This window comes from Pan paniscus, chromosome 5 (assembly GCF_029289425.2).
Source record: "Pan paniscus chromosome 5, NHGRI_mPanPan1-v2.0_pri, whole genome shotgun sequence".
NCBI classification, from domain to species: Eukaryota; Metazoa; Chordata; class Mammalia; order Primates; family Hominidae; genus Pan; species Pan paniscus.
Window position 1 is genome coordinate 95359033 of NC_073254.2, and position 24726 is coordinate 95383758.

Below are 24726 nucleotides of genomic sequence, written 5' to 3' on the forward strand. Positions count from 1 at the left end.
TGATTACTATATGCTACCATTTCAAAGAGGCTATCTTTGCAAGTATTTTATGGCACTCTCCATAATTTACATGAATAGGTGAAGTTTTCCCTCAAAGTTGGCCTAATTTATTAAACTATTAGGTCACTTTTTACATTCAGTTCTCAGTGTGGATGGTCCTCTGGGAAGCATCTGTTGGTGGATTCAGGTAGCATGAGAAGCATGTGGCCGGGTTTTACTGTGGGTGCTGGGTAGTCTCACTACTCACGTCTCCCTCCCTCTACGGGCCTGCCCTTTGGAGCCTCTTCTACTCACCACTGACTGGGTTCCTCGAGCAGATGACGTTGTGACCGGTGTTATGGTGATAGTGCTCGTCACTTTGCTTGCACCAGGCCGTGAGGAGAGGTGATTCCTGGGAGAGCGAAGGACAGTGCCGGTGGAAACCTCCTTTTCGGCTGTCACGTTTACTGGTCGGACAGTAATAACTGGACTGACTCCTTCACCTGAAGTCCCAGGGGACCGTTTAAACTGAGACCCTAAGTGAATGTGAATTTTATTGTCCTCTGTGGTTATGATATTGGCATTGGAGTTGTATTTCCGTACTGGAGTTGGAACAGTCTGTTTTTCTGGGGTGACTTTGAGGATTGTCCGTCCCATGGGCATTTCCTGGGATTCGGGAGAAACTGCAATCTCAGCTGGTGCTGCTGATGTAGACACCGTCATTATCTGAATAGGGGATGTGGGCCTGTCTGCAAATGCGCCTCTTCCACTTTCTGGAGTCTTCTCTCTGGAAAATGTAGTAATTGTGACTGGGGACATGGCTCGTTCTGGGCCAAGAGTAGTATCTCCACTTTTTTGTTTTTGAGGCATAACGTTTGGTGATGGAATAATGGTTATTCTTGGTTTCTGATTCCCTAAGGTAGGAATGACAGTGGTACTAGAAAAAAATTCTTCAGATGTCGGGCTTGTTATCTCCAAAGTCGCAGTGCTGTTCTCGTGGTCTGGTGTCACTCGAATATGCAGGGGCTGGCCCTGCTTTGGTGAAAGGACTACCTCTCCTGGGTGCCCTGGACTGGAATTTGTTCGGGGCCCTTTCTCCTGAGTGATGGAGGGGCCGTTTTCCCTCTTTCTCATCCATGGAATCCAAGACTTTCTCATAGTGAGCTCATTTGCTGCTGGAGGATACCTATCTAGAACAGAGGATCTTTCCACTGGTTTCCTCAATCCCACCTGCCGAAGATTACTCATAATATGATTTTCTTCCTGGAAGGATTTCCGTATGAATACAGCTGGCGTTTCTTCCTCTGCTGCTTCACTGCTGACTGCATCAGTCTGGACTCCAGTTGACGTCACAGGAACATCCACCATTCTTCTTCCATTCACACTGGGCCTAAGAGCTCTGCTGTAGCGCTTGGAAAGCTCCAACTCTTTGGTCAGATTGAGAACCTCCTGCCCCATGTTTTTGTTCTTATTTTCTTCTTCCATAAATCTTTGTTGAAGTACAGAATAATCTGCCTGGAGCTGAGAAAGCTGATCTTCTTTGTTCATTAATTCGTGAATCTTCTCTTTAAGAGCTTGTACTTCGGCTTTTAAATCTCGACTTTTAGCTTCTTCCAACCGAAATCTGTGTCTCAGTTCAGCTTCCTGGCTCACAACCTCACCCTTCTCTATTGCTTTATTCTTGGCAATTTGGTGCTTGATCTCCTCTAGTTGTTGAGAGAGGAAGTTAGCCTTATCCTGCTCAGTTCTAAATTTCTGTTCCAGCTGATCATACTCATCTTCTGTCTTCATCAAATCCCCTTCGACCACTTCCAATTGTTGGAGACGTTTCTTCAGTCTCTCAATTTCAAGTGTTAGTTCCTTAATCTTATTATCTTCCGGGCAGGTGAGCTCAGACCCTTTTCGTGATCTTCCTTTTGTTATTTCTCTTTCCACTTCCTCTATACCATCAAGTCTCTTCTTTAGTAAGTCAACACTGCAGCTTAATTCAGAGGATTTTTCTTCTTCACTTTTCAATTTGCCTATCAACTCATCTCTTTCTCTTGTCAAGTTGTATACTTTTTCCTCCATTTCAGATTTTAGTTTTAAAAGTTTCTTACTTTCTTCAATTAGTTTTTCAGTTACATCCATAACTTTTCCTTGTTCCACCTTAAAATTTTTATTGAGTCCATCCACTTTTCTCTCTTCTTGTTTTATTTTTTCCATCATATTTTTCCTTTCATCAACCAGCATCACGGTAAATGACTTCAACTTGGTAAGATCATCTTTTAGGCTTAATTCAGCCTTTTCCAATCTACTTTCAGAACATTCCAATTCTTTAACTCGACTCTTGACCACCTCCAATTCATTTAGCAGGTCTTTGGTTAAGTTCTTTTCTTTCTCCAGATTTAAATGTAGCTGGGTGCACTCAGATTTACTCTTGCTAAATGCTTCTTCCAATTTCTCTAGTTCAGACATTCTCTTCTGTAGCTTCTCAACTTCAAGTCTGAGCTCCTTACTATGGTGTTCTTCCTCTTGCAGCTTCTTCCTCAATTCCCTACACTGGGATTCAGTTTTAGTGATCTCCTCATCTTTACCTTCCATTTCAAGCACACGCTTTCGAAGATTTTCCACTTCTGCCATGAGGCTAGAGTTTCCACATTCTCCTTTGGCAATTTTATCTCTTAATTCTTGAAGTTCTTCCTCTGCCTTCTGCAGATTTTTGTTGGTCTCTTCTAGCTCCTCGATTCTTTGGGTTAAGCCAACCAGCTTGAGTCTAAGTTGCCTATTGTGAGACTCTTGATTAGCCAGTTTAGCGTTCATCTCTTCATGCTCTTGAGAAAACCTCGAAGCCTTGTGTTCAAAGTCCACTTCTAACTTGAGCAATTTCTGTCTGTCTTCTTTGGATTTGGAAGTAATGGCTTTGAGCTTCTCTTCTTCTTCCCTCAGCTTCTGAGTAAGATCCTGTACTTTCTGGCTTTGCAGGCCAAGTTGTTCAATGTGCATTTGTCTTTCATCCACCAGCATGAGTGCAAAGGACTTGAGTTTAACAAGCTCATCTCTTAGTTTATTGAGTCGTTTAGCATTTTCCTTTTCTTTGCGGGCTTGATAAGCCTTTTCTTGTTCAAGGAGCTTTTTTAACCTATAAAATAAAATATACCTATATGTTAAAACAGTAATCAGCAAACAGATTTAAGCATTGATATTAAATAAAAAACAAAAAGCCACTACAATAAATCCCTTATCAATTGCTATAATTTCAACGTTTAAAGAATAGCCATTAATGAAATGAATGGGAAGTCAAAATATTAGTTACCCTTACGGGTAGTGGCTAGAAGGGGGCATGAGGAGGGCTTTGAGTGTAACTAGTTTCTCTTTTGTAATTTGCATGCTTGCTATACAGGATTGTTTAGCTTACCTTATGAAATTTCAGTAAGCTGAACACTTCCGAGTATCTTTCTGCATGTGTATTATACTTTAATACAGTAGCCATTAAGTAAAACTTAGGTTGTGCAATAATAATGACTATTTACATAATGTCTTCGTATCCTTGGTGTTAGCATTTACTTTATTCTCAGAGTAACCCTATGAGATATGTATTGCTACTATCATCACCATGAAAAAACATGAGATACAGGGGAATTATGTAGCCTGCTACAGATCCCAGAGTCAGTAAGTGGCAGGGCTGGGTTTCAAACTTAGCCAGGAAGCCTTCAAAATTATTGCTCTCCACCTCTGCATCATATGATTTGAGGAGATAAATTTACTTTAAATGATGGTAAAGTTTCAGAAAAGAAGCAGCTTTGGGTTTTCTGATTTTAAACCCTTGACGTAAACTACGTAACTGTCACCTGGAAGGGAAAAAGTATGACTGGCTTTCTGATACAAAAGCTGATTTACATAAATTGATTTTAGTTCACACCAGAACTGGCACAGGATTTTTTTATTTAAACAATACTTTTTTAATCAAGAACTAGATAGCAAGGAAATCTGTATATCAACACGAAAATGTGGCAGCCACAGGAATTATTGTTTCACCTGTGTGAAATACATTTTCTCTATGGCATTTATGAATATCTGTAAAAAGTAGGAATATAAATATGCTGAAGTAGCTATTTACCATTCTTGGGTTGGTCAGTTAACTTGTACTAATTTTAATAGTTTTTTATTTACCCATAAAACAATTAAAATTATAATCATATTTGCCAAGTTCGTGTAAGAATGCATTTTAGTAATTAATAGGTTTATAAGGGAAGCAAGTTATAAACAACCAATGACATGCACTTATTTAAGTATAATAGATTTTATTCTTTCAGTGTATTTTGCTCCTTTACTATTCTGACTGATTAATTTCATATTTATGACTAGATTAGCTGTTAGCCAAGTAAATAGAATTTAATAGTCTCACATTGCATTGTGCAAGAAATATTTGTGTGTTTTTTTTTTACTTGTCACTGACTGAAAGCTGGTGTGCAAGAAATATTTGAACATACATTAGTTAAGCACAATAGAAGCTATTAATAATTAAATACAGTGTGAGATAAGTATTACAGAAATGGCTCTGATCATGTCATTAAGATTTTTTCATAGAATTTACTTTTATAAAGCATGATTGTGTCTCAGCATCTCTAAACTAATGCATACCCTCCAAAAATCATTATGACTTTATTCCTAAAATAGGAGGAAAATATGATCTTCAAGTCCTACTGATTTGCCTAATACTGTAACAGCATCACTAAATGTGGTCCTTACATGTAGAAAACAGCATTTTATTGACCATGTTCTCTTTTTACTAGAAGTTGAAACAACTGAAATAATGTCATAGAACCATAGATTAGGGGAGAAACTTTTCAGGATATTTTCAACGTAAAATACCATTTTCAAATTCCTTGCCCTTAACTGGACTGTTAGAGATTAATTTATTGAAAACGTTACTGCTTCCAATTCTAAGCTTAACATGTTAAAGCTTCTAAAAATATATTTTTAGGAATACTATGCCTCTATACTGTTAGAGGCAGTGGATTGGAGTGACTACAACATAGGTTTTGGAGTCAGACAATCAAATCTGAATTCTGACTCTGTCACTTTCTAACTGTGTAATCTCTGGCCAATCACTGAAACTCTCTGATTCTCAATTTTTTCACCAGTAGAGGAAAGAGGGAGGGATATTAACCCATTTATGCTGGAGGTTGCAATTTTTTTGTGTGAAAAATCAGACCTTGGCGATGACCTTGAGAAGCAGGATATAAATAAATCCCACAAGCTTAGCGTTCCAATAATGGAACACTAATACCAACCATATAGAATTGTTGTGAAGATTAATTGAAATAGTAGAAGTAAAGTGACAGATACATAGACTCAATACATGAATGTAATAAAGCACAAAAAGATAAGAACTATTGTATATACTATTGGCTTCATCTGGAAAGACTGTCAGTGCTTTCTATGTTTAACCAATAAATATTTTTGTCATTATCCTGTCTTTGATAGTAAAACTTGGGGCACTAATGTTTCAGCCAGAGAAAAGCAGAAGGCATTCCAATCAGTGGGAAATTCCATGAGCTAGAGCGTGATCTCGGCAGGAATTTGGCTTCCAGGAAACCACATTTTTCACGTTCTCCTAGCTGTGATTATTTCTGTTTTTCTAACCCCATTAGCTTACTCTCCCTCCTATTCTCTTTCACCACATCTTAAACCATGCCCATCTCATAGTTAAAGTGGCTCTACAGCAATACCAGGCTCATTCTCTGTGTGCTCCCAAAACCCAGTTTCCCAGTTGGTACAGCTGAGGGTCAGATCCAGGATCAAGGTAAAGTTGCTCAGCTCATTTTGGAAGGCCTGCCAATGCCTTCTGCACAAATAGACCTGCAATCAAACTTCTTACAGGCAAGACGTTGGGGATGGGAATGATGGGATTCAATACCTGACCTCCTTGATAAGTTCATGTCCAGTCAGTCTCTCCCGTTATCTAACATCCCTTGCAAATGCTGTGTCCTCTGCTTAGTATTTCCTCCCTGCTCCTTTTTTTTTCATCCTGTCACACGTCACACTCAACTGAATGTTCCTGGCTAGCTTTTCATCCTTCAAGTTTCACTTCAATGTCACTTCTTCAAACCCAATTAAGTCAGAACTTCTTATAGACTCCTGTAATATCAATATCCTACCGTCTTTTTTTTTTTTTTTTTTTTTAGAGACAAGATCTTGTTCTGTCACCCAGGTTAAAGTGCTGTGGCATGATTATAGTTCACCGCAGCCTCAACGTTTTGTGCTCAAACTATCCTTCGACCTCAGCCTCCCAAATGGCTGGGACTACAGGCACATAGCACCATGCCTGGCTAAGATTTTTATTTTTTGTAGAGACAGAGTCGCCCCGATGTCACCTAGGCTGGTCTTGAACTGCTGGGGTCAAGTGATCCTCCTGCCTCAGTCTCCCAAAATGCTGGGATTACAGGTGTGAGCCATCATGCCTGGCCCAGTTTTCTTTTATAACACTTAATCAACATATTTTTTTTCTAATAAAAAAGTTATATTTACTTAGAAGCATTCAGAATGTCAACAAAACAGCTGCAACTTTTTTCTTTGCAATTACAGAGTGGTATTCAGTTAACAGAACAACAATTATTTCATATAAGCTGCATCAGAGACAACTGAAAAAGAAAAAACTACCATCCCCATATATAATTAATTTGTGCTGTGCACCAACAAGAACCTGCTTTAAATCCATGCCAATTTACAACCTCCATACTGTCCCAGGCAAGGTTAGTGGCTATTGAAAATACTACCAGGACAGGACTATCTAAAGACACACTCTGTAGAGTGTTAACTATACAAAAAAAAAGACACTGTGCAGTTTAAAAACAAATCTTGCACAGCTTTACATTTCAATTTTTTTCTTTAAAAAGAGTGAGTTGTGTACAGGGAGGTTAAATGCTTTATAGACATGAAAAAAAAACTGTGCTAGAACCAACTTATTCATCATCGTCATCTTCTTCATCTTCATCTTCTTCACCTTCTTCCTCCTCTTCATCCTCTTCATCTTCCTCCTCTTCCTTCTTTTTCTTGCCTTTTTCAGACTTGACAATTCCCTTTTTTGCTGCATCAGGCTTTCCTTTAGCTTGATATGCAGCAATATCCTTTTCTTATTTTTCCTTCAGCTTCGCAGCCTTCTTTTCATAAGGCTGCTTGTCATCTGCATCAGTGTTATTTCACACCTGTCCCAGTTTCTTCCAGCATCACCAATGGGCAGGCCAGGATGTTCTTCTTTGATTTTTGGGCGATACTCAGAGCAGAACATGAAAAAGGCCGAAGGAGAGCTCTTGGGTGAACTGGAGTCCTTGAACTTCTTTTTTGTCTCCCCTTTAGGAGGGCTATAGATTTCATTTCTCTTTCATAATGGGCCTTGTCCGCCTTTGCCATATCTTCAAATTTTCCTTTCTCTTTAACAGACATGGTCTTCCACCTCTCTGAGCACTTCTTAGAAAACTCTGAGGCCGGACCCGGTGGCTCACGCCTGTAATCCCAGCACTTTGGGAGGCCGAGGCTGGCGGATCACAAGGTCAGGAGATCGAGACCATCCTGGCTAACACGGTGAAACCCTGTCTCTACTAAAAATACAAAAAATTAGCCGGGCGTAGCGGCGGGCGCCTGTAGTCCCAGCTACTGCGGAGGCTGAGGCAGGATAATTGTGTGAACCCGGGGGGCGGAGCTTGCAGTGAGCTGAGATTGTGCCACTGCACTCCAGCCTGGGCAACAGAGCAAGACTCCGTCTCAAAAAAAAAAAAAAGAAAAGAAAAGAAAAGAAAACTCTGAGAAGTTGACTGAAGCACCTGGGTGCTTCTTCTTATGCTCCTCCTCCGGACAAGTTTGCACAAAGAATGCATATCATGACATTTTGCCTCTCAGCTTCTTAGGATCTCCATTGCCCATGTTTAGTTATTTTTCTTCAGCAAGGCAGAGTCGCCCAGTGCCCGTCCGGCTCTCATTTGCCCCGGTGCTGTCTCTATGGAGCTCAGTTACTGCAATGGCTGTCCCAACTTATAATTTTTTTAATGTCTGCCTACCTCTGTTAATGCAAATTCCATGAGGGTAGCTGCCATGTTTGTCTTGTTTGCCCCCTAGCGTAATGCCTGACACATAGGATGTGCTCAAGAAATATTGACTGAATGGATAAACAAGAGAAAGAATGAAGATATAAACTTGAATTAGAAACATAAATCTGTAGGCTGGGAGCGGTGGCTCAAGCCTGTAATCCCAGCACTTTGGGAGGCCGAGGCAGGCAAATCGCTTGAGTCCGGGAGTTAGAGACCAGCCTGGGCAACATGGCAAAACCTCATCTCTACAAAAAAAAAACAAAACAAAACAAAGCAAAAAAACAAAAATTAGCTGTGTGTGGTGGCATGTGCCTGTAATCCCAGCTACTCAGGAGGCTGAGGTGGGAGGATCACCTGAGCCCGGGAGGCAGAGGTTGCAGTGAGCCGAGATCACATCACTGCATTCCATCCCGGGCAAAAGAACAAGACCCTATCTCAAAAAAAAAGAAAAAAAGAAAACAAATATAGATCTGGAAATTACCTAAATAGAGATGTATTAACTAAAGTTCTCCACGATGCTGAGTGAGTATACATTTTTGTTAAACAGATATTGCAGTTGTTATTAGGCCAGCAATTTTATATTAATATTAGATGAGTTCCTCTGTCTAATGAGCAATGGCCTCCCTTGAAGAACGTGTCCATTTTAATTGTCAGCCTATTAGAAAAGAAATGTGTCTCTCAACTGAGAAACCTCAAATGAGGGAGGGAGCCTTCTCTATATGGGCTGAGCAAGATATCCCTTACTATCTGTCTACCTGTAGCACTGGAGGCTGAACAACCTCTATTTAACCTATAAAACAGCTATGGGAGTATTAGCACAGGCTGAATTAAGGCTTTTTTTCTCTCATAGGTTTTTGTGTCACTAGTTTGTCTTAGTTCTTCTTCCTCCTCCTCCTTCTCCTCCTCTTCCTCTTCTACTTCCTCCTTCTCCCCCTCCTTCTTCTTCAAGATGGGATCTTACTATGTTGTTCAGGCTGGTCTCAAACTCCTGACCTCAAGCAATCCTCCCATCTTGGCCTCCCAAAGTGTTGGGATTACAATTGTGAGTCATTGTGCCCAGACTGTTGTAGTTTTTTTGTTTTTTGTTTTTGTTTTTGTTTTTGTTTTTTTAAAGGAAAGGGATTTTCACCCACAGTTGGATCAAAATCTGATGTGGAGCAGTACACCCTTGGGTCTATTGGGAAGAACAGTGGTAATTAAGGTGACAGAACTCCTAGGAGGAAAGAAAATCAGAGGGAAACATGCGGTCATTTTGTCAGCCATCCCACCCTACATAGAAATTTTCACAGCGCTAAAAAGCTTAGTAACTGTTAGATTTTTATTTCCATAATGGAGGTGATATTTCCTTAGACATAGAAATGAATGTGATCTCCAAAGTAGAACATATCTAAAGAGAGAAAAAGGATAGGATGGAGAAAAAACTTTGGGAAATGTCCAAAAATGAGAGATAAAAAGAATTAGAAGGACCTATGGAAGGCCTGTGCAGAGAGAGAAGAGGAGAAACAGATATAGAGAAAGAGGGAGCCATGGAGAAACACAGGAGCACCCAAGGAAGAGGGTTTTGGGAAGGCAGGAACAGGCTTGTGTCTCACTTTATCCACCTCCCCAGTCGATTCAGCATTCCACTTGCAGATGTTTTTTTCTCTTCCCTCATATTTAGAAATCCTCATTTTACATTAAACAAGCATTCGGCATTCAGAAATATAGCATGTATGTATTCACAAAACATAATGCCTATGGCATATTACATCTCTTTTTTTTTTCAACAATTTCCTAATAGTTACAATTTCATTTTGCACTTTAAACAATTAATTTGCTCTACATTACTGGGCACCATTTCCGTGTAATTATGCTATTTAAGAAGCAGAATAAGAGATTTAAGTTTTGCTTGTGCCAACTAGTCTTACCACCTCCTCTCCATTCTCTTCTCCGCTCACCTTCCCATTCTTCAACTATGCCTTGATTCTAAATATATTAGCATGAAAAGGAAACAAACCAGAAGACTAAGACTAAAAAAAATAAATTAGTACCCTGATTCCCATCAGCAGTCACAGGTAGAGCCCTAAGTATCCTAAAATCAAACTTTTTCTTGGCAAATTTTAAATTTTCTGCAAGCATTTAGTCCTCTTTAGAGAACAAAGACAAGTAAATGAATTAATAGATATTTTAAATTGTTATTGCCTTTCTTAATAACTATTCTTAAATGTATTCTTAATTTCTTATTTCATACTGAATAAAATTATACTTTTTCTTGAGACAGAGTCTCAATCTGTCACTCAGGCTGAAGTGCAGTGGTGCCATCTTGGCTAACTGTAACCTCAGCCTCCCGGGTTGAAATGATTCTCCCACCTCAGCCTCCTGAGTAGCTGGGACTACAGGCATGTGCTACCACACCTGGCTAATTTTTGTATTTTCAGTAGAGACGGGGTTTTACCATCTCGGCCAGGCTGGTCTAAAACTACTGACCTCAGATGATCCACCCACCTCGGCCTCCCAAAGTGCTGGGATTACAAGCATGAGCCACTATGGCCAGCCAAAATTATACTTTTTAACTTGCAAATTGATCACTTATCAGCATATTCAGAAATTTAATTATTTTCAACTAGAAGACTTTAAAAATGTGGGCCCAGAAGTTTTTCCTTTATTATTTTTATTTTTTGCCATTTAGAAAACTCTTTATTAATGTGATTTTTTTCTTACATTTAATTAAATAATGGCAATTGGATTAAAAACCCAGGTAAATGAGTGGCATAGTAGTTCCATTCTGAGCTCCAAATGTGAATTTAGAATTTAATAGCTGAACTTTATATTCCCAAATGTTCTATGATTGTTGATGGTGCATACATTTGTCAAGATTCATCAAATTATATAATTAAAATTGGTGAATTTTACTGTATGTAAATTATATCTCAATTAAAAACCAGAAAAAAAAATTAAAACCCTGGAAAGTGTTCCGAGATGTCAGATAAAGGGAGAAAGATTGTAAACAAATATTACTAGCGAGTGACTTAAAATATGATAGAAAACATAAAATTGGTTATTAATCTTAAGGCAGAAAGAGGTGGAAGCACAGGTGGGGAAGGTAAAGAGAAGGGAGTTGACATTTCAGGTGGTGTTAGAGGGGCTGACAAGAAAACTTTTTCTGGCGAGGTAATGTTTCAGGTCCTAGACAATCTCTAGTCCTAATATTATTTCAAGAGGCTCTTAAAAGCCCACCCTGCCAGAGCAATCAGTCAAGAAAAAGAAATAAGGGGCATGCAAACTGGTAGAAAGGAAGTGACATGGTTTGGCTCTGTGTCCCCACCCAAATCTCTTCTCAAATTATAAACCCCATATGTCAAGAGAGGGACCTGTTGGTAGGTGATTGGATAGGGGTGGTTCCCCCCACGCTGTTCTCATAATAGTGAGGGAGTTTTCATGAGGCCTGATGGTTTTAAAAGTGGCAGTTTCCTCTGCACTCTCTTTCCTGCTGCCTTGTGAAGAAGGTACTTAACTTCTCTTTTGCCTTTCACCATGATTGTAAGTTTCCTGAGGCCTCCCCAGGCCTGCAGAACTGTGAGCAAATTAAACCTCTTTTATTTGTAAATCACTCAGTCTTAGGTGGTGTCTTTGTAGCAGTGTGAAAATGGACTAATACAGGAAGTCAAACTGTCAGTGTTTGCCAGTGATATGATCCTATACCTAGAAAATCCTAAAGACTCATCCAGAAAGCTTCTAGATCTGATTAATGAATTCAGTGAAGTCTCAGGATACAAAATCACTATACACAAATCAGTAGCACTGCTATACACCAACAATGTCCAAACTGAGAATCAAATCAAGAACTCAATCCCTTTTACAACAGCTGCAAAAAAATAAAAATAAAATAAAGCACTTAGAAATATACCTAACCAAAAAAAAAAAAAAAAAAAGGAAAGAAATATACCTAACCAAGGAGACAAAAGATCTCTACAAGGAAAACTACAAAACACTGCTGAAAGAAATCACAGATGATACAAACAAATGGAAGCACACCCCATGCTCAGGGATGGGTAGAATCAATATTGTGAAAATAACCATACTGCCAAAGGCACTCTACAGATTCAATGCAATTCCCATCAAAATGTCATCATCATTCTTCACAGAACTAGAAAAAACAATCCTAAAATTTATATGGAACCAAAAAAGAGCCCACATAGCCAAAGCAACACTAAGCGAAAAAAACAAATCTGGAGGCACCAATTACCTGATTTCAAACTATGCTGGAAGGCCATATTCACCAAAACAGCATGGTACTGGTATAAAAATAAGCATGTAGACCAATGGAACAGAATAGAGAACCCGGAAATAAAGCCAAGTACTTACAGCCAACTGATCTTCGACAAGGCGAACAAAAACATCAAGTGGGGAAAGGATACCCTATTCAACAGACGGTGCTGGGATAATTGGCAAGCCGCATGTAGAAGAATGAAACTTGATCCTCATCTCACCTTATACAAAAATCAACTCAAGATGGATCAAAGACTTAAATGTAAGACCTGAAACCATAAAATCTCTAGAAGATAACATTGGAAAAACTCTTCTAGACATTGGCTTAGGCAAAGAGTTTATAATCAAGAACCCAAAAGCAAATGCAACAAAAACAAAAATAAATAGATGGAACCTAACTAAACTAAAAAGCTTCTGTACAGCAAAAGAAGTAATCAGACTGGGCACGGTGGTGCATGCCTATAATCCCAGTACTTTGGGAGGCCAAGGCCAAGGCAGGTGGATCAACTGAGGTCAGGAGTTCGAGACCAGCCTGGGCAATACGGTGAAGCCCTATCTCTACTAAAAATATAAAAATTATCTGGGTGTGGTGGCGCACACCTGTAGCCCCAGCTACTTGGGTGGCTGAGGCAGGAGAATTGCTTGAATCTGGGAGGTGGAGGCTGCAGTAAGCCGAGATTGCACCACTGCACTCCAGCCTGGGCGACAGAGCGAGACTCTTGTCTCAAAAAACAAAACAAAACAAAACAGCAGAGTAAACAGACAGCCCACAGAGTGGGAGAAAATATTTGCAAACTATGCATCTGACAAAGGACTAATATCCAGAATTTATAAGGAATTTAAATTAGCAAGAAAAAACAAATAATCCCATCAAAAAGTGGGCAAAGGACATGAATAGACAATTCTCAAAAGAAGATATACAAACAGCCAACAAACATTTAGAAAAAATGCTCAACACCACTACTTATCAGGAAAATGCAAAATCAAAACCACAATGAGATACCATCTTGCTCCTGCAAGAATTACCATAATTAAAAAATAAAAAAATAATAGATGTTGGCATGGATGTGGTGAAAAGGGATCACATCATGTGTAAACACTTTTTTACACTGCTGGTGGGAATGTAAACTAGTACAACCACTATGGAAAACATTATGAAGCTTCCTTAAAGAACTAAAAGTAGAACCACGATTTGATCCAGCAATTCCACTATTGGGTATCTACCCCGGGGAAAAGAAGTCACTATATGAAAAAGACACTTGCACATGCACATTTTAGCAGTGTAACTCGCAACTGCAAAAATATGAAACCAGCCTGAATGCCCATCAACCAACGAGTGGATAAAGAAAAGGTGAGATATAGATAGATAGACAGATGATAGATTAGATAGATGATAGATAGATAGATAGATAGATAGATAGATAGATAGATAGATAGATTAGATAGATAGATGATAGAGAGATAGATAGATACACACACACACACACACACACACACACACACACATCATGAAATACTACTCAGCCATAAAAAGGAACAAAATAATGGCATTCACAGCAACCTGGATGGAGTTGGAGACCATTATTCTAAGTGAAGTAATTCAGGAATAGAAAACCAAATATCATATGCTCTCACTTATGAGTGAGATCTAAGCTATGAGGACACAAAGGCATAAGAATGATACAATGGACTTTGGGGACTCAGGGAAGTGGGGTAGAGGGGTAAAAGATAAAAGACTACACATTGAGTTCAGCGTACACTGCTCAGATGATGGGTGCACCAAAATCTCAGAAATCACCACTAAAGAGCTATCCCTAAAGAACATATCCCTGAACAAAAAACCACCTGTTCCCCAAAAACTATTAAAATAAAATAAAGCTTAAATAAAGCCCACCCCAACTCCAATATTTGCTAATACCTAATTTTGACAACATATGAAATAAAAGGAAAGGTCTCCTAGGTAGTGTGAGAGCTTTATTATTTCATTTAATTTTCATTCCCTTTGAGCAAGGCAATACTATACCATTTTATAAATAAGGTAAATTATTATTTAACTTAAGAGAACATGACTAAGAAGAGGCAGGTTGGGATTTTGAATCAGATCTATTTGCACAAACACTGTGCTTTCATAACAATGCTATTGCTCAAATGGATATTGCCTGGACAGCTCAGGTTTGCCAGACTCTGTTTAGGTTAACTTCATCTTGCTTGATTCAGTTTATCTTAGAATTGTCAAGATGCCCCTTGGACTCTATTTTGTCACCCAGAATAACAGCTTATACCTAGCATTGTGTCAATGGCAAGATGACCCCAATTATTAATTAAATAGACAGGTCAATGCACAGAGCCTTTCAAAGCACTCTCCAGATCTCCCTCCTGCTGACATCAATCCATTCAGTAGCGTGGACATTGTCATTCAATTAGCTGTGAGCCCACTGAGCTGTTCATTCTTTATCTCTTCTGAGCTCCCAGTCTTCCCCATGAATCTGTTCCAACCACATCTTCCTCAAATCAGTCACCTACACCCACTTCTTCCAGATGCTTAGGACTGAAATTTAGAGCCATCTTGAGTAACATCCCTGCATTCAATTCATCAGCAAATCTTGTCAATTCTGCTTTCAAAATATATCCTGAATCCAGTTACTTCTCACTTCCTCCATTGCTATCCCCCTGGCCCAAGCCACCATCATCTCTTATCTGGATTATTGCAAGAGCCACCTAATCTGACTCTCAACTTCCACTCTTGTCCACCCACAGTCTGTTCTCTTCCCAAAAGCCGGAATGATCCTAAAAGAGGGTAAATCAGATCATGTCACTCTGCTTGTAAAAGGAAGGAGAAACAGGAAAGTGAACACAGGAAACAGGTAGGGCAGGATCAGTATTTTAAGGTTTTTTTGTGTGTGAATATATATACATGAATATATATATATAAGTATATATGCATATATATAAATATAAAATAAAAAGACAGGTCAATGCACAGAGCCTTTCAAAACACTCTCCAGATCTCCCTCATATATATTTAAGAAACTAGTTTGTTTTTCCTATATAAACATTAAGAGATATATATTAACGTTTCTTCTTAATTTAAAACTTTGTTTTTCCTTATTCTTTATAAATTAATAAATGAAAACATGCTACTATTGATAAATAAAGAGGTAACTATAGAATACCACCATTTTGAAATAATGGATGTAGGTAATGCTCATCAGTGTTTCTCAAAAAGAGACAGCCAGACATTATATACAAACCTCCACCCATGAAAGATTCTCTTAACAAAAAAACCCTGAACCTGAATCAAATCAAGCTCCTATAACTACTAATTACTAGTTTAAAGGAAAGATAGGAGCAAGGAACTGCTAAATGACCTCATGATGATGCAATCAGAAAAATCCAAAATGTGGGCAACTACATAGGATAAACAAACTGGTTTCTTCAATCAATAAATTGCAAGATAAAATGGGAGCAGAAAGGGGAACCCATGGATTTTTTTAAAATTTAGAAGACATATCAACCAACTGTAACCTTTTGGATTCTTATTCAAACTGCTTTTTTAAATGAGATAATTGGAAAAATTATATTGTTGAGAAATAATTATTAAGTTTTAGGTTAGATAATGGATTATGGCAAGAGTCCTTTATTTTTAAGAGTCCTTATTTTTTAGAAGTACATATTGAAATATTTGTGAATGAAATTATGTATCTGAAATTTATATCAAAATAATTCAGGGGGGTGAAAAATAGATGAAACCAGACTGGTCATAAGTTAATTAATTGTTGAAGATTATTGATGGGTACATGGGTGTTCATTATACTGTTCTCTTTACTTTTGTAAATGTTTGAAATTTTCTGTAATAATGTTTTTGTTTGTTTGTTTGTTTGTTTGTTTCTTTTGAGATGGAGTCTCACTCTGTCATCCAGGCTGGAGTGCAGTGACATGATCTCACTGCAACTTCGGCCTCCCGGGTTTAAGCAATTCTCCTGCCTCAGCCTCCTGAGTAGCTGGGATTACAGGCATGCGCCACCAGGCCTGGCTAATTTTTGTATTTTTAGTAGAGATGGGGTTTCACATGTTTGCCAGGCTGGTCTCAAACTCCTGGCCTCAAGTGAGCCACCCACCTCAGCCTCCCAAAGTACTGGGATTACAGGCATGAGCCACCGTGCCCAGCTAATAATGTTTTCTAAAAAAATCTCCTTTGTAATATTTAGCTCCCCCCTCTCACCTCCAGTCTCAGCTCCCTTGGCCTTTGGTTGTATTTTCACTTTCCTCACAGTGCCATGGAACTTTCACATCTGTCTGTGACTATGGGTGATTCTCTTATTCCCTTCCATGTTTATATAATTTAGTTTGTTAGACTTTTACTTTTCTTCCTTATTGGAATCCATTTGATACTTAGTCAAACTTATGCCAGAGAAAGTATTCTCAGTCTGTCCTATTCCACAGAAACTTGTTAATTTATCTTTCTTCTTATGGTCTAAGGACAAACTGTTTGGGAGAAGGAAATGGGAAGTGAGAATTTTTTTAAAGCTTATCCTAATTATCCATTCTTGTGATAACCACCATCCTTGGAACACTTGTCAATCTGTGCTCCTAAATATTTAAGGGGACATCTGCCTATATTCATTCTTACCTCTCTTTCTTGGAATAAAGTGGTGTAAGATTTCAGGGCTCCTTTTGCCCAACATTCTTGACACTCCCACTTTTCAACCACATTTCCAAATTTATCAGCATTAGCTCCAGAGCATCAGTTGTCTCTTTGACTCCTTAAGATTTTGTCACTTGTCCTCATCTTAATCCATCGGACCCCGTTTTGCAACACAAATGTCACCAAAAAGTCATCCTAAGCTTGTTTCTTAGCCAGACCATGTTAATTTCCTTCTCAGAACACTATTTTTGCTTTTCTTCAACTCTCCCCTTGTGTACGCCTCTCTGTCTTCCAAGACAGAGGGCAGGTTAAAACTCATAAGGGCATGATAGTAATTAAAGATGAATGAACCTCAAAAGAGTCAAGCTTGCATGTAGTTTGAAGTCTTTAGTCACAATGTGTTTTTTCCCAACTAGAGTACAGTATAGAGCTAAGCACCTTGTTAAAATAATAGGGCATGGTTTTACCAAATAACTCAGAAAGGGCATTACTTTTTAATTTTTTAAATTTTTAATCTTTAATTTTTGTGGGTACATAGTAGGTATATACACTTATGGAGTATATGGGATATTTTGATACAGTCATACACTGTGTAGTAATCACATCAGGGTACATGAGGTATCCATGACCTCAAGCATATCCTTTGTGTTACCAATGATCCAATTATAGAATGTTACTTCTGAATAAATTACCTCATTTCCTCAATATGGTGATTATTATTATAGTTATCCAGAATTAATCTAATGGCCCTAATATACTGTGCAGGGCTGGGATGAGAGAGAAGTGGATGAGGGTTGGGTTGTACAACTGCAGAGTCAGAGCCCGTCTTCACTTGAAATTTTGATATTTTCTTCATCGTGGATTTTTTGCATTAATTTTGATACTTTTTAAATAGTTCATTAAAATATAATATATCTTGATTACTGAGTTTTTTGGCATCACCTTAAATTTTGCACCCAAGGTGAGAGCCTCACTTGCCTCACCCTAGTTCCAGCTCTGATTTCTGAGTGCCAGAGAATCATTTTTTATAAAGAGAGAAATGGTGAATCCTTCCCAACAGGACAAAAACTTTTGAGCTTTGTTTTTGTTTTGTATTTCTTAGTAGTGAAGATGAGTTTACAAAAGCCCTCGTACACTTTTTTTCTCCTCTTGTCTTATAAAGACCAGCAACGTTTTGGAGCCTGTGATCTCAAATTTTTGACCCTAGCCCAGTGCAGGAAGGCCTATTTCACATAGTCCCACTCTAAAAAAGAACTTGGTGATTAAAAAAATTGAAAGAGAAGAGAAAAAATCTGTAGACCTGTTGCTAGCAGCTTTTGTGAACTGCTTTTTCTTCATAAGAGAAGATCCTGTAGTTATATTTATGATTTTAAGCTATAAAACTATTATACATCCTATAAATTTTTTAAAAATCCAGTAATTTAATTACATTTACTTTGCTAGTATAATTCAAGTAATTTAAATGGCAAACATACAAAGCTCAGGCAAATTATCATAAATGAAGTTTTATTTTTCATCAGATTTTAAGGGGGTTATGTATAATTCTGCTCTAGAATAGGAATATTGATGATGGGCCTTGGAACTAGTTGTTGAAAATTATAAACTAAGGACCTGCATTATGGACTCTCTGTGGGTTAGCCCAACAACCCACAACAAACTAAACTGATTGTGAAGTTTAATCCATAGTAATTTACCTTTAAAACCCATAGATGGCAAGAACTGAAAACCATGAAAAGTTCATGACTAATAACAAATTATACGTCTTGGAGATGATTACATTTCTTACTACCAGGTAAGCAGAAACTTGTAGGTATTTGCAAACTAGGTGGCAGCTAGACTATATTGTAAAATACTGATTTAGTCTTCAAGAAAATCTGGTAACATGCTAATTTAAATTTATAAATGCTATATATGTTGTAAAATAAATTGCTCAATACGTAACTAGTAAATACCACTTAGTCACAATAAAAATTAAAGTCTAGGGAATTGTTAGTTGTTTGCTCATATGAGCCAAAGAAATGGCTCGTATTTTCTGATAATTTGCTGACCATCCAGGAGGCCCATATTTGAGATTCACTGACAGGGAACTCTCTGATTACACACTCTAGTATGAAGCTCCCTGACTCATATAGAATATAACCATGATTCATTAATTAACTCAATAATTCAACAAAGATGGGCAGAATGTCTCCTCCCCGTTGTCAGTGTATTAGGGGATAGGAATAAAAATATATATATTGCAATGCTATGTTAAATGCCATTTATCCTTTAAATATAGGCTACTCGGGGACACCCAAGGATGGGGACATGGATGGAGGAAGTAGTTGTTCAGGGCTTTTGCAGTTGTCGGCCTTCCCAATACCCTTCTCCTGTTGTCAGGTGTATAACCCATGTGGCACATTTGTCAGAACTGGAAAGATCTCCTTCCTTTCTATGGAATCAGTGTCATGCTGCGACTCTATTTCAGCTCCCATTCCTTCACTGGTCAGGCACCCTTGTAAGCTACAACCTGCAGTGAATTGAAGGTTTATATCCTCTCACATTCCAAAATTTGTATATTAAAACCCTAACCCCCCATGCGCTGGTATTAGGAGTTGTGGCCTTTGATTGGTGATTAGGTCAGAAGGGTGGAGCCCTCATGAATGGGATTACTACCTTTAGAAAAGGGATCCCAGAGGGCTCTCACACATGAGGATATAAGGAAAAGACAGAAGTCTGCAACCAGGAAGAGGACCCACACCAGAACTTGACTGTGCTGGCACCCTGATCTCGAACTCTCAGCCTCCAGAACTGTGAGAAAAAAAGATTTTGTTGTTTATCAGCCACCCAGCCTACGGTACTTTGTTATAGCAGCCTGAATGAACCAAGACAGCAGTTCACAGTAGTCTCATGGGCTCTTCTTTCTCAACCTTAAGGTTTCTGTTCTTATGTCCTCTCCCCAAAGAGGACAACAATATGCCTTTTATTGTGTTTTCCTATTTTCTATGTTTCAAAGTACTTTTCAAACACCCGCTCCGATTGGTCAGATGAAATACTTTTAAAACAAGAAAAAGCAGGTACTATTCTTTCTTTTTGATAATGTGTATAATCAGCCAGGTGAATGAATTTACCTAATAATTTTCACTAGGAACAGGAAAAGCCATGAACCATACAAGTTTGTCACTTAAATGTGTGACCTTGGGCTCTCCCTTCCAGGTGGCCCCTTCACCTTCTCTCCCCAACTCAAAGAGGCCTTCCGTATCCCATTCTTAAGGAATGTGTTGCCCAGTTCATCACACCTAATTATGGGATGCTATATTTAGGAAATGCATATTGCCACAGGAAATTCTCTCCCTTAGAAAATAAGTTAAATGGAAGGATTCCCTGGGGGAAGCAGGGAGGATATTAGAAGCAGGTAGGTTTTTCAGTCCCTGAATTCACAGTATGAGGGTCTCCCATGTGTGAGGGTCTCCTTCCACATACACCTCCCACAGTGTGAGGAGCCTTTCCCCCGTGGGAGGCACTTGTGGTCACACAGAACATAACAGGAGGAGCTGGCAGCATGAATGAGGTTTTCTGAGACTAGTCAAAGAAGTTGGAGACAATCCATAAAGGTACCATACACCTCATTTTACTCCACAAACACTTTTATACAGTGCTGGGCAAAGTCATGGTTTTAAGCTTATACAGTATGGGAGCTCACAACATAAAAGTATTTTACTGTAAAGCTCTTAATTAAGATACTACTAATCTAATTTGTCTCTTGGGTAAATCCATTTTCACAAATAAAATTTGTTTAAAATAACTTAGACATAACTTAGGTAGCAAATTAATTTAAGTATATACATCACTTTACTTACTCAGAAAAGTAAACCTCTCCCTTTTTACAATGGCAGTTGGATTTATTGCCATGACATTTAAAGGTCTTTTAAAAAGTTTTAAATATAAGCTTATGTAAAATTTTGCTAAATTTTTTTTGAATTATTATGTTAACATTTATTTAATAATTATCTCACCCAGTTTTGGAAAACCTTTAAAACTAATTCAAAAAACTAAATGTTGAAACAATAAACAAAACTCCAAAACCTCAGACTTAATTTTGTATTGATCTTGACTATTGTTAATCTAGAAAAAAAACAAATGTGAGCATCCTTCTGTGGTGGAAAGGATACTTAATTTTACAAGTAAACAGAAGTTCATCCAGTCACATGGAATTAAGAATCCAGGAAGATCAATGTAGTGAACCCAAGATTTTCATCATAGTTGAACTCAAGATATTCATCACTTTAAACACAGAGACAAAACAGTATTAACAACCAATGTTACACAAATTAAATCTACACAAATGAAAACCATACCATCTGCCCCCATTTCAAATTTCTATAAAACGGGTCATGTGAATCTAAAATCACACTATAAAAATTTGGTTTTGGCCAAATGAAGTTCTTTTGTGAAAGACTCACAGATCTTTCAGCCCTACTGAGCACTAAATCAAGCTATTTATTTTTATACACTCTGCTGAATTTAGACAATGTTTTTTGGCATTTTGAAAAATTACTGAAGTTCAAGTTTTTGCATAATTGTTTAACATAATCCAAACTTTACTCTCATTCCCACTTTGAAATCAAACCTCCTATTTACTTTATTATTCTTGTTATCACAGCCACACTGAGTGTTTCAGAACAAACACGGCTTTCTTTGGATCGCTATGCATTCTAATTCATTGCCAACTTTTACAAGCCTTTTCCACACATGCAAAGAGAGAGCTGCAGAAAATCCACATGACAACAACAACAATAACAACAAACCTTTGGGAAGAATATTTTACTTGAAATTAGTTGCTTGCTCATCAAGAAATCATACACTAGAAGATACATTTACAGTATATAGAAAGGCTGCCTGTTAAAAGCCTTCAGAACACATTAGTAGGACTGCTGGTAGTAAGACAAGAGATTTTTCAGTTCTGGAACAAACTCCCCAAGGTTTCTGTAGGATGAAATTACTTCCCCCACCATAGAAAACCAGGAGCACTCTTCATACCATACCAAGGTGCATCTTGGCCAGTTTCAATCAAGGATTCTGAGGCATCAAGGAAAGTCACAATGAGCTGGTAATTTTCAAGGCTTGTCACCATCCACACTCAGTAAAACCTGTAGCTGCAAACTGAAAGGTTGTCGAGTTCTTACAGCCCTTGTCAGATTAGTCAGGGCTCTACAAATGTCCAAACCCAGCTTCCAAGATGCTCTTTGCAGTAACACTTAGAAATGAGTTTACTGCCAAGTAAGCCTATTAACAAATGAAATGCGCATGGACAAGAGTAACTAACATTGCTTAAATCAAAACAGATCTTGACTTCCTTACCTTAATACTAGGAAGCATAGTAGCTTTGTTTTTGTTTTTGTTTTTTTATAAGGGGGTACTGAAGTTTGTTCAACAGCAGCAGGCCTTGCTCAGCCCCCTACTCCACAGGGAATTAACCGTCACATTCCAGCCCTGTCATCAGAACAATGAAAGGTGAATGTTGTGCAAAACAGCTTGGGAACACTAACTGATGATGTCATTCCTCCCTTATATGGCTCATTATTGTGCAGATTTACTTTGGTCTGTGAGAAGGGGTGGAGCTGCCCAAGACTGGAAGGGAAGGCAGCTCTTAAGAAGCAAAGCAAGTGAACGGGAATTACGCTCCACACTAAGGGAAATGCACTGGGAGAGGGATACATTTGGGGAGGAAGAATGAAATAAAGAAAAGATATGCATAAAATGTCAAATGGGCCTCACTCCCGATTTTTCAAACTAGCTAAACTCTATACAGTTCTATTCAGCACATACTGGAATTTAAATAGGGATCCCACTAGAGCCTAATCTATGATTCAGCCAACAGGAGAAAATTCATGTTTCAACTAAAATGCCAGTTAAGGTACATGGTATCTAAATGAAAACACTGCAGTATGGCTACAGAATGCCAAGTGCCTTTCATTTTAAAAATCATTTCATCTTTACAAAATATTTTTACTTGAATTTTTTTCCCTAAGTGTTTTTAAATGGCAAAAACTGCTGTCTGCACAAACAAAAGTAGGTGAATACATTCAGCTAAAGTTAAAGAAGTGTCTGTTTCATCATTTATACAAAATGTTTTCAAAAGCTTCTGTCATCTTCAAATTAGTTGTCCCTCTTCTGTTTTTTCTTTTCTTTTTTTCCCATTGTTTCTTCCCCCCTTCCTTCCTCCCTCCCTCCTTCCCTTCATTCCTTTTTTCCTTCTCCCTGAGAGAGTGTATGAGTGATAAATCTAGTCAAAAAGCCATTAGGTAAATTAAACATTCCAGTATAATTTTTTCTAAGCCATATGCATAGAAATGTATGTCATTTATGTTATGAAATTTCATTTCAATTACAGAATAAAAGCACGATACCAGATAAATTAGTCAAATTAACTTTAAGGTTAACAGAATTAAATGTTTGCAGAGCATTTTTAAGTCTTCAGATATCTTTTATACTACATAAGTATAAGCCATTATGTTATGGCATAGAAAAGAACATGAAAAAAAATAAGGTCAAGACCATTGCTTTCTTACATCCCTAATGTTCAGTCATGCCCTTTGCTTTAAGAATATGTCTAACTTCTCAATAGCCTGAACTGAATATAATAATTACTTCATGTTTCAAGGTTGTAGTACTAAATAAGTGTGTTTTCATTACAGAGTTATAATCAAATAATGTAGCTTTCCGTAAAAGTTACATAAAGCAATGTTCATTGTTAAGGTAAAATTACAGATACTAACCAATTAGTTATTGTTTTGTTTTTTGTTGTTGTTTTGTTTTTTAGCTATTTTTTTAATATGGATGGGGAAACTGACATTGAAGAAGAAAACAAGAAACTATTGCCACTGCCTGGCAAGGCTGCACTAGTGCTGGGGGAAGAGGCGTCTTGGCAATTGATTGATAGACTTAATCTGGGCTTGGCACCTACTTGGAAGGTAACTAAAGGGTATATTTTGTAACTCTGTGGCTTCAGTTAACTCAGCTGTATAATAGGGATATGGGTTTTAACTTACAGGGCTGTTATGAGAATTAAATAAAATAATGTAAGTCAGGGCCACAGAATCTGATGCATAGTGGGCCCACAATATATAATATGTTTCTGCACAGTTTAATTTTGATGATGGTAGGCAGTTTGTGAAAATATAAACTTGTGGTCTAATTTTGACAGGCAACATAAACCCATGTGAAAAAAAAAAGGGAATCAAGGGGTCAGGACCGATTATACAGTCAAGCGGCATCTTGTACTCAGTTTGCTTCTAGTGATTCAAACTTGAATTATAGTCCTGGGGAGGCATTGCTTATGTTCAAGCCATATTAAATCAATATTTAGAGACAAATGATAATAGCAAGGGGAAATGTTTTATTACCTTTAAAAAACCTTTTTAAAAAATACCACAAATGTCAATCACAGACAGGTTTCTTTTCCCTCCCTGTTTAATACCACTAAACGACTACATTCAAAGTTAATTTAAAACTCCACTATTGAGACTCACTCAAAAAGGCTATATTTATTATAATTAATTAACACCCCCTTGGCTAAATAACACTGTTTATTAGAAGCCTCTTGGAAGCCAGAGATGTTTAAATGGTGCTATAACCCTTCTTAGAGTCACAGTAACAAGAAACGTCCCACTATTAGCTTCTGAAGGGCAGGGTTCTTTCTGTGTCTTTCTGTTTTCAGGAAGTATCTTGTATTCACTCATTCAACAAATACTTAATTGGTTGCCCACCAAGGACCAGGCATTGTCTTAGACACTGGTGCCTAAT

At 38.0% G+C, this 24726-nt stretch overlaps 1 protein-coding gene and 1 pseudogene across 4 annotated transcripts in view; both read right to left on the bottom strand.

The window, feature by feature from the left end:
• The window catches only part of FILIP1 (filamin A interacting protein 1), a 200101-nt gene that overhangs the window by 20671 nt on the left and 154704 nt on the right, over positions 1-24726 (bottom strand). For 3 of the 4 annotated variants that reach the window (XM_055113893.3, XM_003805810.7, XM_034962394.3), the window contains one exon: positions 295-3100. In XM_055113893.3, the coding sequence (XP_054969868.2) occupies positions 295-3100 (2806 nt within the window). Of the gene's footprint in view, positions 1-294; positions 3101-22281; positions 22411-24726 lie in introns of those variants that run through there. The other variant, XM_008975243.4, reaches the window with a different exon arrangement.
• Positions 5446-10103, bottom strand: LOC106634896 (high mobility group protein B1-like; annotated as a pseudogene).